We start from the raw sequence: 16,776 nt of genomic DNA on the forward strand, positions 1-16,776 counted from the left end.
TTCCCACATATTCCCAGTGTGTCACAGAAGCCTACTAAAAGGCGGGTGGGGGGGGGGGGGAGCGGGGTGCTGGAAATCCTCCTCTGTCATTTTTAATTTTCCAAAAGAAGGAACAGAGAAGGGGCCAAGTGAGGATTTCCCTCAAATGCTCAGTCCTCTGTTCTTAATGCTCCCTCACTGGTGTAGGAAATGGTGAATAGTATGAAAAAAGAGAAAATATTTATATATACAGGGCATGTGAAGCATTTGGCGTAAACCATGGGAAGTTCTGTGGGGCCAGGATGTGGAAAGGGGGCTGTGGTTTCAGTGCATTATACACGACAGCTAAAGACTGAGTGTGAATGAATGTGACCTTTGTTGTCTTTCCTAGTGCTACCTTGCGCACATGCGGGGGGAATAGGTTGTTATTCCATGTGTGGCGGGGTGGCGATGGGAATGAATAAGGGCAGACAGTATGAATTATGTACATGTGTATATATGTATATGTCTGTGTGTGTATATATATGCATATGTTGAGATGTATAGGTATGTATATTTGCGTGTGTGGATGTGTATGTATATACATGTGTATGTGGGTGGGTTGGGCCATTCTTTCGTCTGTTTCCTTGCGCTGCCTCGCTAACATGGGAGACAGCGACAAAGCAGAATGAATAAATTAATAATAAAATAGAATAAAAAAAAAAAAATTAGATATATATTATATTTTGCTTTGTCGCTGTCTCCCGCGTTTGCGAGGTAGCGCAAGGAAGCAGACGAAAGAAATGGCCCAACCCACCCCCATACACATGTATATACATACACGTCCACACACACAAATATACATACCCATACATCTCAATGTACACATATATATACACACACAGACACATACATATATACCCATGCACACAATTCACAATGTCTGCCTTTATTCATTCCCATCGCTGCCTCGCCACACATGGAATACCATTCCCCTCCCCCCTCATGTGTGCGAGGTAGTGCTAGGAAAAGACAACAAAGGCCCCATTCGTTCACACTCAGTCTCTAGCTGTCATGCAATAATGCCCGAAACCACAGCTCCCTTTCCACATCCAGGCCCCACACAACTTTCCATGGTTTACCCCAGACGCTTCACATGCCCTGATTCAATCCACTGACAGCACGTCAACCCCGGTATACCACATCAATCCAATTCACTCTATTCCTTGCCCGCCTTTCACCCTCCTGCATTTTCAGGCCCCGATCACTCAAAATCTTTTTCACTCCATCTTTCCACCTCCAATTTGGTCTCCCACTTCTCCTCGTTCCCTCCACCTCTGACACATATATCCTCTTGGTCAATCTTTCCTCACTCATTCTCTCCATGTGCCCAAACCATTTCAAAACACCCTCTTCTGCTCTCTCAACCACGCTCTTTTTATTTCCACACATCTCTCTTACCCTTACATTACTTACTCGATCAAACCACCTCACACCACACATTTTCCTCAAACATCTTATTTCCAGCACATCCACCCTCCTGCAGACAACTCTATCCATAGCCCACGCCTCGCAACCATACAACATTGTTGGAACCACTATTCCTTCAAACATAGCCATTTTTGCTTTCCGAGATAATGTTCTCGACTTCCACACATTCTTCAAGGCTCCCAGGATTTTCGCCCCCTCCCCCACCCTATGATTCACTTCCGCTTCCATGGTTCCATCCGCTGCCAGATCCACTCCCAGATATCTAAAACACTTTACTTCCTCCAGTTTTTCTCCATTCAAACTTACCTTCCAATTGACTTGACCCTCAACCCTACTGTACCTAATAACCTTGCTGTTATTTACGTTTACTCTTAACTTTCTTCTTTCACACACTTTACCAAACTCAGTCACCAGCTTCTGCAGTTTCTCACATGAATCAGCCACCAGCGCTGTATCATCAGCGAACAACAACTGACTCACTTCCCAAGCTCTCTCATCCACAACAGACTTCATTTTTGCCCCTCTTTCCAAAACTCTTGCATTCATCTCCCTAACAACCCCATCCATAAACAAATTAAACAACCATGGAGACATCACACACCCCTGCCGCAAACCTACATTCACTGAGAACCAATCACTTTCCTCTCTTCCTACACGTACACATGCCTTACATCCTCGATAAAAACTTTTGGAAAGTTTTGGAAAGAGGGGCAAGTATGCAGTCTGTTGTGGATGAGAGAGCTTGGGAAGTGAGTCAGTTGTTGTTTGCTGATGATATAGCACTGGTGGCTGATTCGGGTGAGAAACTGCTGAAGCTGGTGACTGAGTTTGGTTAAGTGTGTGAAAGAAGAAAACTGAGAGTAAATGTGAATAAGAGCAAGGTTATTAGGTACTGTAGGGCTGAGGGACAAGTCAATTAGGAGGTAAGTTTGAATGGAGAAAAACTGGAGGAAGTTAAGTGTTTTAGATATCTGGGAGTGGATTTATTCTGAAATCTTCATCTATTCTTCCTTTTCTTTCCTTTATCAGCCTCTTAACATTCTGCTTACTTATCTTTTATTCTTCCCTCCTTTGCTGAGCTTCCAGTGGTACATTCCTTTTCAAGTAATCTACTACATTCCTTTTTCTTCTCCTCCAGAGCATTTCCAATTTCACTCACCTTCCATGCATTTCCCTTTTCCTTATATCTCACAGCATTGTATCCAACTATCAATTCTGCAATCTTTTAACAGTCTTTTAGTAAAAGATTTAAACACCTCATTTACGTGTGACTTCCATTTTCATTTACTAAAGACTCTCCATTTACCATCTTGCCCACCTTCACATTATATCACCCATTACAACTTACCCCCTCACTTTCTGAAACCCATTTCTTTCTTTAGGTGATTCTATTCACAGACAAAAGTTCACATCAAGGCTCATTTGAAATATGAAGGGGTTAATGGAAGAAGTAAAAAGATAAATACTAATTTTAGAGAAAGTGAAAAATGAGTCTTTTAAAAAGTTGCAGGCCATAATCATTCAAATTTCTTGAGTGCATATACATATAACCATGCTAGAGTTCCAGTCCTTCCATTCACCTGCACTATTCTTGATCCATTCCACCCATATTTTTTTTTTTTTTTTTTATTATACTTTGTTGCTGTCTCCCGCGTTTGCGAGGTAGCGCAAGGAAACTGACGAAAGAAATGGCCCAACCACCCCCATACACATGTATATACATACGTCCACACACGCAAATATACATACCTACACAGCTTTCCATGGTTTACCCCAGACGCTTCACATGCCTTGATTCAATCCAATGACAGCACGTCAATCCCGGTATACCACATCGCTCCAATTCACTCTATTCCTTGCCCTCCTTTCACCCTCCTGCATGTTCAGGCCCCAATCACACAAAATCTTTTTCACTCCATCTTTCCACCTCCAATTTGGTCTCCCTCTTCTCCTCGTTCCCTCCACCTCCGACACATATATCCTCTTGGTCAATCTTTCCTCACTCATTCTCTCCATGTGCCCAAACCACTTCAAAACACCCTCTTCTGCTCTCTCAACCACGCTCTTTTTATTTCCACACATCTCTCTTACCCTTACGTTACTCACTCGATCAAACCACCTCACACCACACATTTTCCTCAAACATCTCATTTCCAGCACATCCATCCTCCTGCAGACAACTCTATCCATAGCCCACGCCTCGCAACCATATAACATTGTTGGAACCACTATTCCTTCAAACATACCCATTTTTGCTTTCTGAGATAATGCTCTCGACTTCCATACATTCTTCAAGGCCCCCAGAATTTTCGCCCCCTCCCCCACCCTATGATCCACTTCCGCTTCCATGGTTCCATCCGCTGCCAGATCCACTCCCAGATATCTAAAGCACTTCACTTCCTCCAGTTTTTCTCCATTCAAACTCACCTCCCAATTTACTTGACCCTCAACCCTACTGTACCTAATAACCTTGCTCTTATTCACATTTACTCTTAACTTTCTTCTTCCACACACTTTACCAAACTCTGTCACCAGCTTCTGCAGTTTCTCACATGAATCAGCCACCAGCGCTGTATCATCAGCGAACAACAACTGACTCACTTCCCAAGCTCTCTCATCCCCAACAGACTTCATACTTGCCCCTCTTTCCAAAACTCTTGCATTTACCTCCCTAACAACCCCATCCATAAACAAATTAAACAACCATGGAGACATCACACACCCCTGCCGCAAACCTACATTCACTGAGAACCAATCACTTTCCTCTCTTCCTACACGTACACATGCCTTACATCCTCGATAAAAACTTTTCACTGCTTCTAACAACTTTCCTCCCACACCATATATTCTTAATACCTTCCACAGAGCGTCTCTATCAACTCTATCATATGCCTTCTCCAGATCCATAAATGCTACATACAAATCCATTTGCTTTTCTAAGTATTTCTCACATACATTCTTCAAAGCAAACACCTGATCCACACATCCTCTACCACTTCTGAAACCACACTGCTCTTCCCCAATCTGATGCTCTGTACATGCCTTCACCCTCTCAATCAATACCCTCCCATATAATTTACCAGGAATACTCAACAAACTTATACCTCTGTAATTTGAGCACTCACTCTTATCCCCTTTGCCTTTGTACAATGGCACTATGCACGCATTCCGCCAATCCTCAGGCACCTCACCATGAGTCATACATACATTAAATAACCTTACCAACCAGTCAACAATACAGTCACCCCCTTTTTTAATAAATTCCACTGCAATACCATCCAAACCTGCTGCCTTGCCGGCTTTCATCTTCCGCAAAGCTTTCACTACCTCTTCTCTGTTTACCAAATAATTTTCCCTAACCCTCTCACTTTGCACACCACCTCGACCAAAACACCCTATACCTGCCACTCTATCATCAAACACATTCAACAAACCTTCAAAATACTCACTCCATCTCCTTCTCACATCACCACTACTTGTTATCACCTCCCCATTTGCGCCCTTCACTGAAGTTCCCATTTGCTCCCTTTTCTTACGCACTTTATTTACCTCCTTCAGAACATCTTTTTATTCTCCCTAAAATTTAATGATACTCTCTCACCCCAACTCTCATTTGCCCTTTCTTTCACCTACCTTCCTCTTGACCTCCTGTCTCTTTCTTTTATACATCTCCCACTCAATTGCATTTTTTCCCTGCAAAAATCGTCCAAATGCCTCTCTCTTCTCTTTCACTAATACTCTTACTTCTTCATCCCACCACTCACTACCCTTTCTAATCAACCCACCTCCCACTCTTCTCATGCCACAAGCATCTTTTGCGCAATCCATCACTGATTCCCTAAATACATCCCATTCCTCCCCCACTCCCCTTACTTCCATTGTTCTCACCTTTTTCCATTCTGTACTCAGTCTCTCCTGGTACTTCCTCACACAGGTCTCCTTCCCAAGCTCACTTACTCTCACCACCCTCTTCACCCCAACATTCACTCTTCTTTTCTGAAAACCCATACAAATCTTCACCTTAGCCTCCACAAGATAATGATCAGACATCCCTCCAGTTGCACCTCTCAGCACATTAACATCCAAAAGTCTCTCTTTCGCACGCCTGTCAAGTTACACGTAATCCAATAATGCTCTCTGGCCAACTCTCCTACTTACATAAGTATACTTATGTATATCTCGCTTTTTAAACCAGGTATTCCCAATCATCTGTCCTTTTTCAGCACATAAATCTACAAGCTCTTCACCATTTCCATTTACACCACTGAACACCCCATGTATACCAATTATTCCCTCAACTGCCACATTACTCACCTTTGCATTCAAATCACCCATCACTATAACCCGGTCTCGTGCATCAAAACCACTAACACACTCACTCAGCTGCTCCCAAAACACTTGCCTCTCATGATCTTTCTTCTCATGCCCAGGTGCATATGCACCAATAATCACCCACCTCTCTCCATCAACTTTCAGTTTTACCCATATTAATCGAGAATTTACTTTCTTACATTCTATCACATGCTCCCACAACTCCTGTTTCAGGAGTATTGCTACTCCTTCCCTTGCTCTTGTCCTCTCACTAACCCCTGACTTTACTCCCCAGACATTCCCAAACCACTCTTCCCCTTTACCCTTGAGCTTCGTTTCACTCAGAGCCAAAACATCCAGGTTCCTTTCCTCAAACATACTACCTATCTCTCCTTTTTTCACATCTTGGTTACATCCACACACATTTAGGCACCCCACTCTGAGCCTTCGAGGAGGATGAGCACTCCCCGCGTGACTCCTTCTTCTGTTTCCCATTTTAGAAAGTTAATACAAGGAGGGGAGGATTTCTGGCCACCCCGCTCCCGTCCCCTCTAGTCGCTTTCTACGACACGCGAGGAATACGTGGGAAGTATTCTTTCACCCCTATCCCCAGGGATAATATACATATATATATATGGGAGTGGATCTGTCAGCGGATGGAACCATGGAAGCGGAAGTGGATCATAGGGTGGGGGAGGGGGCGAAAATTTTGGGAGCCTTGAAAAATGTGTGGAAGTCGAGAACATTATCCCAGAAAGCAAAAATGGGTATGTTTGAAGGAATAGTGGTTCCAACAATGTTGTATGGTTGCGAGGCGTGGGCTATGGATAGAGTTGTGCGCAGGAGGATGGATGTACTAGAAATGAGATGCTTGAGGACAATGTGTGGTGTGAGGTGGTTTGATCGAGTAAGTAACGTAAGGGTAAGAGAGATGTGTGGAAATAAAAAGAGCGTGGTTGAGAGAGCAGAAGAGGGTGTTTTGAAATGGTTTGGGCACATGGAGAGAATGAGTGAGGAAAGATTGACCAAGAGGATATATGTGTCGGAGGTGGAGGGAACGAGGAGAAGAGGGAGACCAAATTGGAGGTGGAAAGATGGAGTGAAAAGGATTTTGTGTGATCGGGGCCTGAACATGCAGGAGGGTGAAAGGAGGGCAAGAAATAGAGCGAATTGGAGTGATGTGGTATACAGGGGTTGACGTGCTGTCAGTGGATTGAACCAAGGCATGTGAAGCGTCCGGGGTAAACCATGGAAAGCTGTGTAGGTATGTATATTTGCGTGTGTGGACGTGTGTATGTACATGTGTATGGGGGGGGGTTGGGCCATTTCTTTCGTCTGTTTCCTTGCGCTACCTCGCAAACGCGGGAGACAGCGACAAAGTATAAAAAAAAAAAAAAAAATATACATATACACATACACACACATACACATACATACGCACATATACACACACACACATACATATATATACATATGAAAAATGTAAGAAACAATTTAGAAAACTGAAACTCATACTCTCAGTGATAGCACAATTGCACATTCTTCTTTCGCCCTTTCTTGAGAATGTTCATTCATTCTTATCCATACCACTGCTTCTTCCATGTCCTCCCACAACTTGAATTCATCATATCCTTTTTCATTCCACACACCCTGCCCAAGGATATGGGTTTTTCCAATCTTAGCACATCCAAACTATAATTTGTAAAATTCTCCACATGCTCCCTTCTTTTACTCTTAGAGCCATCACCCTCAATTTCTCATCTCTTTTACTCCCTGGCTTAACTGGTAAACTCAAGTGCTGCTTATTAGCCATTAGTGCCTTACCTTGACAGGCCACTGGCAGAGGTAACTCCAGTGTAGTTTTTCCCAGAGGTAATCACGTACAGAAAATAAATGATGTAAATAACTATAAATATACAAATACCAACCACAAAAAAATGATACTGAATTGCCATATTCAGTAGAATAGAGTATAATGCCTCCCAAATCCATTCAACAGCATTTTACCTCTCTTTGACCATTTCATTGATGCTTTCTCATTCGTAGGAGCTTTTACTTGATCATTAATGAGCATCATATCTAATTTGAGGGTAATAGTGTTTACCCCTTTCTCATTCAGTGTACTGTCAATGCCCTTGCATTATCATTCAGTTCAGTTTTATAACATATGGTATTTGTAGTTTAAGAATGGTATTTGTAGTTTAAGAACTAAACTAGATGATTTAAAGTAAAATTGCATTTTGAACTCTTTTAGCCACATGAAGATACTTTAGATTTTCAAAAGATATAAATTTTTAGATGGACAAAAATTTTTTAAGGAAGTTACCGGCAATAGTAACTAGTAGTTGGTAGGCAGCCTCCAACCAGGGAGGTATACTACTGGTACTACCTGCCTGGGTATTGGGAGGATTACTGAAGGCTTCAGAGTGAGCCAACATTTCAGTGGTTGCCAAGTTGCATTCCTTTGTCCCAAATAGCTGTGCTTTCTTCCTGCCTTACCCACACGTAGACTGCTGGCATTCTGTCCACAAACATTCAGTTTCTCCTTGTTGCACATAATGCTGGACAACATGTAACTCACACAACTCATCCTTCATAACTATAGATTTTCCTGCAGTGACTGCTAAGCAGTAGCCCTACCTTTTGACCAAATGGTAGGAGCAATAGAGAGAAGTAGGTGGAAGGAAAGTTAGACAGGAGCATTAGGTAGAAACACTTGATAGAAGCAGTAGGTAGGAGGATTAGCTAGGAACATTAGGGAGAAGTAGTAGGTTGGAACATTAGGTAGACAGGTAGAAGTAGTTGGTAGGAACATAAGGGAGGAGCCTCTGAAAGCAGTGCCCTCTGCCAGTGGCCTGTTAAAGGTGAGGTATTGAAGGTTAAGAAGCAGCACTGGAGTTCAACGGTTAGGAAAACTCTTTTGCCATGGCCACCCTCTTAAGGGAGTTCCCGAGGTAAGTGAGTGTTGGAGATATAGAAAGAGACAGATAGTTACTAGCATTAGCTGCCAGCCCTTTTTGGATCTGCACTGCATTTTCTTGGATGACTAGGTAAGCCAGTAGGTAGATATATTTTTTGTTCTTATAATTGTATTGATGCAAATGTGATGTTGCAGGCTATCAACGAGAGCTCAGATATCGTCGTACTGATGGGTCATTCAGTGCGTTTGGAAATTCTGATGAATTCGGTTCCACGTGGCTTACTGCTTTTGTCCTCAAGTCTTTTGCTCAAGCTCGTCAGTTCATTGAAGTAAGTAAATTTCATTGCAAAGTAAAGGTAATATACTGTAAAGGGTGTCCAGGAAAGAGTGATGGATGTTTAACAGTTGCATGTTTGTATGATTCAGTTGTTTTGAAAAAATCATGTTCTTTTTCATTTAAATTTTTCTGTGGAGAAGTTTCTAATTGTTCTTGATTTTTTTTCTATCCCCATCAAGTAGAGGACTTACATTTTCTGTTTATTTTCCAACATGATAGTGCTCTTCTCATTGAAATTTAAACATGCAGGAATTTCTTAATCAGTTGGACCTGGTAGGTGAATGAAAAGGTGTGATCAGATTTCATGGATTTTTTTATCACCCTATATTACCCCTCTCCACACTTTATATGAGGATGCATTGTGGATGCATTATGCTCACCAAAACTGAAGGACAGTCATGGTTTGAGAATTAAGATTTGAAGATAGATTTACAGTCACATTCAAGATTTGATACAGCCATCAAGTTTTGTCTAGCCACTTTTGAGCTCTTAATGGTACTCACATTGAGATCATTTGATCACCAAAATACAACAGATTCATTTGTCATACTTTTCGCTGAAAACAGTGTGTTTATATACTTATGTATTCAGGAGTTACGAACAGTTAAAGCTCATTCTTTTTAAGATACTTTGTGTACTAATTGTGATAGATTTCATTGAAGCCACATGAGTAGAACAAAACTTAATTTGATCCTCAGGTAAATTTTCTAATGTGATAATGAGCTGTACAAGTGATTTGAGTAACCTGTATATCTTTCCATATTGAATCAAAAAGTGCATATGTATTTATTTAATGAAATAAATTTTCAGGCACCCTGTTGCTGATTTTTGTGTTTACAGAGGCACTGATCATTGTCTTTATTGAAAATATCCCTAGGAGATGCATCTTGAGATTAGGGAGAGATTAGGGAACTGAAAACAAAAGTAGTATGAAATTATTGTGCTTTACCCTGTAATGGGATAGTTATACACCTCCTCTCCGAGATACGTCGGAGTTCCGTTCTGACTGACTGGTCAGATCTTGAAATGGTCGTATGTTGGATGCATGTTGGCGTGGCATGTAGAATTCATATACCTGTATGGCATTCTTTTATCTTACTCAATTTCTATCTTGATTGTCTCATTTTTTGTTAACCAGCTTTATTATATGACTCTAGTTTCATATCACCTGTTATTTAAGATTTTTTAGTTATTTCACCATTTATAATTTTGTGGGGCCTGGATGTGGAAAGGGAGCTGTGGTTTCGGTGCATTATACACGACAGCTAGACTGAGTGTAAACGAATGTGGCCTTTTTTGTCTTTTCCTAGTGCTACCTTGTGCATATGCGGGGAAGGGGGTTGTCATTTCATGTGTGTCGGGGTGGTGACGGGAATGAATAAGGGCAGACAGTATGAATTATGTACGTGTGTAAATGTCTGTGTGTATATATATATGTATACCTTGAGATGTATAGGTATGTATATGTGCATTTGTGGATGTAACGCGGGAGACAGCGACAAAGTATAATAAATATAGATAATTTTTCCAGTCATATGAATGGATGGTTATAAGTTGGGGATCAGGTGTATATAAGTGGCAGTTAATTGATCTTTGTGTTATATCTGCAAAATAAGCAGTGCAGTACATGATCTTTAAATGGTTTATGGTTGTTTGTTGGGATCCTCCATGGCCTTAAAAGAAATGTCCAATACTGTTATAAACAAACTTACCTTATAATGTGTGTCTGTAACATTGTTGGGGTAGGAGAGGGAGAATTCTACCTTCACATTCCCTGCATGTCATAAAAAGTGACTAAGAGAGAATTCTTCCTCCACATTCCCTGCATGTCATAAAAGGTTACTAAGAGTTGCAGGAGCATGGGGCTGGAAAAAACCATCCCCTTTTTGTATTTTAATTTTTAATGCATGGTCTGGCTTTGAGTGAAACAAAGCTCAAGAGAAAAGGTGAATAATTGTTTAGAAATGTCTCAGGGGTAATGTCGGGGTTGATGGGAAGGCAAGAGCTAAGGAAAGGGTAGCATTACTGATCAAGCAGGAGTTGTGGGAATGTGTGAAAAGAGTGTAGGGAAGTGAGCTCCAGACTGATGTGGGTAAAATTGAGTGGGTTACTAGATAAGTGAACAATAGCTCTTTTGCTCCTGGCCATGAAAAGGAGGTGAGATGAGAAGTAGGTGTTTTGGGTGCAGTTGATTGGGTGTACAAGTTGGATTTTTATGGATTTTGGAATATTTGCCTATACATAAGGAGATATCTTGGGGATGGGACCCAAGTCTAAACCCAGAATCCATTAAAGCTTCATATACACCTTATACACATAACCTGAAGGTAATTTATACAATATTTTTAGTAATTTTGTGCATGAAACAAAGTTTATGTAACACTGAACCATCAGAAAGCTAAGGTGTCACAACCTCAGCCATGTGGTTTTTTGGCGTCGCTTTCATTTCTGACTCCGAATTTATATGCTACTGATAAGCAGTTATTTTCTCACACTTATTCACACATAAGTACTTAATAGTAGAAAATATGAAATTCCATTAATACTTTCTTTTTCTTTTAAACTATTCGCCATTTCCCGCGCTAGCGAGGTAGCGTTAAGAACAGTCCCAGGACTGGGCCTTTTTTGGAATATCCTCACCTGGCCCCACTCTGTTCCTTCTTTTGGAAAATTAAAAAAAAAACGAGAGGGGAGGAATTCCAGACCCCCCGCTCCCTCCCCTTTTAGTCGCCTTCTACGACACGCAGGGAATACGTGGGAAGTATTCTTAATCCCCTATCCCTAGGGATATACATACATATACATACACAGACAAATACAAATGTACACATGTACACATTCATAATTGCTGCCTTCATCCATTCCCATCGCCACCACACCACACATGAAATAGCACCTATCTATAACCCACGCATCACAACCATACAACATTGTTGGAACCACTATTCCTTCAAACATACACATTTTTGCTCTCCGAGATAACTTTCTCGCCTTCCACACATTCTTCAACACTCCCAGAACTTCCCAGAACTTTTGGCCCCTCCACCCCATGACTCACTTCAGCTTCCATGGTTCCATCTGCTGCCAAATCCACTCCTAGATATTTAAAACATTTCACTTCCTCCAGTTTTTCTCCATTCAAATTTACCTCCCAATTAACTTGCCCCTCAACCCTACTGTACCTAATACCTTACTCTTACTCACATTTACTCTCAACTTTTTCTTTCACACACTTTACCAAACTCAGTCACCAACTTCTGCAGTTTCTCACCTGAATCAGCCACCAGCGCTGTATCATCAGCAAACAACAACTGACACTTCCCAAGCCCTCTCATCCACAAATCAATAAATTATATGCATTTTTTTTTTTTTTTTTGCTTTGTCGCTGTCTTTCGCGTTTGCAAGGTAGCGCAAGGAAACAGACGAAAGAAATGGCCCAACCCACCCCCATACACATGTATATACATACGTCCACACACGCAAATATACATACCTACACAGCTTTCCACGGTTTACCCCAGACGCTTCACATGCCCCGATTCAATCCACTGACAGCACGTCAACCCCGGTATACCACATCGCTCCAATTCACTCTATTCCTTGCCCTCCTTTCACCCTCCTGCATGTTCAGGCCCCGATCACACAAAATCTTTTTCACTCCATCTTTCCACCTCCAATTTGGTCTCCCTCTTCTCCTCGTTCCCTCCACCTCCGACACATATATCCTCTTGGTCAATCTTTCCTCACTCCTTCTCTCCATGTGCCCAAACCATTTCAAAACACCCTCTTCTGCTCTCTCAACCACGCTCTTTTTATTTCCACACATCTCTCTTACCCTTACGTTACTTACTCGATCAAACCACCTCACACCACACATTGTCCTCAAACATCTCATTTCCAGCACATCCATCCTCCTGCGCACAACTCTATCCATAGCCCACGCCTCGCAACCATACAACATTGTTGGAACCACTATTCCTTCAAACATACCCATTTTTGCTTTCCGAGATAATGTTCTCGACTTCCACACATTCTTCAAGGCTCCCAGAATTTTCGCCCCCTCCCCCACCCTATGATCCACTTCCACTTCCATGGTTCCATCCGCTGCCAGATCCACTCCCAGATATCTAAAACACTTCACTTCCTCCAGTTTTTCTCCATTCAAACTCACCTCCCAATTGACTTGACCCTCAACCCTACTGTACCTAATAACCTTGCTCTTATTCACATTTACTCTTAACTTTCTTCTTTCACACACTTTACCAAACTCAGTCACCAGCTTCTGTAGTTTCTCACATGAATCAGCCACCAGCGCTGTATCATCAGCGAACAACAACTGACTCACTTCCCAAGCTCTCTCATCCCCAACAGACTTCATACTTGCCCCTCTTTCCAAAACTCTTGCATTCACCTCCCTAACAACCCCATCCATAAACAAATTAAACAACCATGGAGACATCACACTCCCCTGCCGCAAACCTACATTCACTGAGAACCAATCACTTTCCTCTCTTCCTACACGTACACATGCCTTACATCCTCGATAAAAACTTTTCACTGCTTCTAACAACTTGCCTCCCACACCATATATTCTTAATACCTTCCACAGAGCATCTCTATCAACTCTATCATATGCCTTCTCCAGATCCATAAATGCTACATACAAATCCATTTGCTTTTCTAAGTATTTCTCACATACATTCTTCAAAGCAAACACCTGATCCACACATCCTCTACCACTTCTGAAACCACACTGCTCTTCCCCAATCTGATGCTCTGTACATGCCTTCACCCTCTCAATCAATACCCTCCCATATAATTTACCAGGAATACTCAACAAACTTATACCTCTGTAATTTGAGCACTCACTCTTATTCCCTTTGCCTTTGTACAATGGCACTATGCACGCATTCTGCCAATCCTCAGTCACCTCACCGTGAGTCATACATACATTAAATAACCTTACCAACCAGTCAACAATACAGTCACCCCCTTTTTTAATAAATTCCACTGCAATACCATCCAAACCTGTTGCCTTGCCGGCTTTCATCTTCTGCAAAGCTTTTACTACCTCTTCTCTGTTTACCAAATCATTTTCCCTAACCCTCTCACTTTGCACACCACCTCGACCAAAACACCCTATATCTGCCACTCTATCATCAAACACATTCAACAAACCTTCAAAATACTCACTCCATCTCCTTCTCACATCACCACTACTTGTTATCACCTCCCCATTTGTGCCCTTCACTGAAGTTCCCATTTGCTCCCTTGTCTTATGCACTTTATTTACCTCCTTCCAGAACATCTTTTTATTCTCCATATATGCATATATATGCATATATATTCATAATCAAATTACTTATGGTTATAATCTGAATGGACAGCTAAAGAATGGATGTGAGCAGATGTAGTCTGTCTTCGCTCACTGCTGGTACTACCTTGTTAATGTCAAAAACAGCGATCAAGTATGAAAAAAAAATGTAGGTGAATAAAGGAGTGTTTAAACAACAAAAACATAAGTTTACTGAGCGAACCTGGTAAGTTATATGGGAGGGTGGTGGTTGAGAGGGTGAAGGTTTGTACATAGCATCAGATTAGGAAGGAGCAGTGTGGTCTCAGAAGTGGTATAGAATATGTGGATGAGGTATTTGCTTTAAAGAATGTGTAAGCGAAATACCAAGAAGCACAATATGGTTTATAGAGATGCCTTGTGAAAGGTCTTTCAATAGAGTGTGATAGGAAAGCTGCTAGAAGCAATGAGATTTCATCACTTGTGTCAGGCATGTGTATGAGCAGGAAGAGAGGAGATTGAATGATCCCAAGTGAAGGTTGGTCCGTGGAAGCGGTGTGTGATGTTACCATGGTTCTCCAATTTGTTTATGGATAGAGTGGTGAGAGAGGTAGATGCGAGAGTCTTGAGCAAAGGGGCAAGTATGCAGTTCTGAGGGGATAAGAGGGCCTGGAAAGTGAGACCGTTGCTGTTTGCTGATGATATACAGTAATGGTATCAGACTGAATGTGAATAAAAGCAAAATTAGATTAAACAGGAGTGAGGTACAGATTAGTTGGGGTGTGAGTTGGTTTGATCGAGTGAGTTATTAAAGGGCAAGAAGCGTGGTTGAGAGAACAGAATAGGGTGTACTGAAATAGTTTGGACATATGGAGAGGATGAATGAGGAAAAGTTAACAGAGACATATGTGCTAGAAGTGGAGGGAACAAGGAAAATGTTGAGATCAAAATGTAGATAGATGCATGGATAGAGTGAAAAAGATTTTGAGCAATTATAGTGTGAACATGCAGGACGGTGAAAGGTGAAGTGGCTGGAGGATACCACAGAAAGGTGTGTAAGGCCTGATTGTGGATAAGGAGCTGTGGTTTCAGTGCCTTATACGTAACAACTGGAGAATGGATGCAAGCGACTGTGGCCTTTCTTTGTTCCTGCCATGGGCTGCCAACAAGCAAAGGCCCATGTTGGACCAAGCAGAGGTCTGACAATCATAAAAAAAAAAAAATGTTCCTGGTGCTACCTCGTAGATGCACAAAACAAACAAGAATGAAAAAAAATAAAATCATATTCACATACTTTTTCATACCTGATCGCAGTTTTCCATGTAAGTAAGATAACAATAGAAACAGATGAAGAAAGGCCACATTTAATCACATCCATTCTCTAGCATTAATACTGTGAAAAGATAATGTGTTTAGGGTAACTAAGCAGCACAGTAGCATCAGCAGAATATCTGTATCAGCTGTTAGACAATAACATCATACAACTCCAGTCTTTCAGTTTTCATCTGTGTTGCTGTGTTTTGATTAAAAGGTTACAGTACACTGTATTTGATTTTTTAGGTTTTATCTGAGACATAATTTTCCAATTCTAATGTCATGTCACTACTCAAAAAGTTTTAGATTTTTTAGATTTTCAGATTATGAATGCTCAACCTGTTTCAGCAGTTGCAATGCTAGAGGTAGGGTATTAGTAATGGGGAGTGCCAAGATTGGAACATTGATCAGGGTATCTAAGACCACTTATTCCTGAAGTTTGATTACGGATAGAATTGAACAAGTGATGGGCACATGGCTCGAACACCAAACTCATAAGAATGTTCCCAATAGCATGCTTTTGATACATGCAAAGGCCAGGAGTATATGTAATGGCAGAGGAAGGAGCAGTGAAAAAATTTCAGGCAAGTGCTGGTTGGTTTGAAAACGTTAGGAAATATTACAATAACCACAACATCAAGATGACTGGTGAGGCTGAGTCTGTCATAGTCATTGCTGCCAAAAATTGCCAAGGAACCCTCAAGAAATTTACAAGGAATTCAATAATTCTTGTATCAGAAAGCAGATTTTTATCATATATGTATATTCTAGTTTTTCATTAGTATGATATTCAGTATTGTCTTATCAATAAGAAAAACCCTTGATCTTTTTTGTCCCAGGAGATATGGGAGAAAGAATACTTCCCATGCATTCCCTGTATGTTGTAGAAGGTGACTAAAGGGGGTGGGAGTGAGGGGCTGGAAACCCTCCCCTCCTTGTATTTCAATTTCTAAAAGGAGAAGCATAAGAAGGAGTCAAGTGGGGAGTGCTTATCCTCCTCGAGGGCTCAGATTGGGGTGCCTGAATGTGTGTGGATGTAACCAAGATGAGAAGAAAGGAGTTAGAATGTTTGAGGAAAGAAACCTGGATGTTCTGGCTCTGAGTGAAATGAAGCTCAAGGGTAAAGGGGAGGAGTGGCTTAGGAAAGTGTTG

General features: G+C 41.4%; 1 protein-coding gene across 1 annotated transcript in view; it reads left to right on the forward strand.

Annotated features, from left to right (window-relative positions):
* Positions 1–16,776, forward strand: part of LOC139752129 (alpha-2-macroglobulin-like) — a 196,432-nt gene that overhangs the window by 134,275 nt on the left and 45,381 nt on the right. Inside the window, exon 21 of the mRNA XM_071668047.1 lies at positions 8,876–9,009. Coding sequence (XP_071524148.1) covers positions 8,876–9,009 — 134 coding nt within the window. The remainder of the gene's footprint in view (positions 1–8,875; positions 9,010–16,776) is intronic.

The sequence above is a fragment of the Panulirus ornatus genome, chromosome 12, assembly GCF_036320965.1.
Source record: "Panulirus ornatus isolate Po-2019 chromosome 12, ASM3632096v1, whole genome shotgun sequence".
NCBI lineage: Eukaryota > Metazoa > Arthropoda > Malacostraca > Decapoda > Palinuridae > Panulirus > Panulirus ornatus.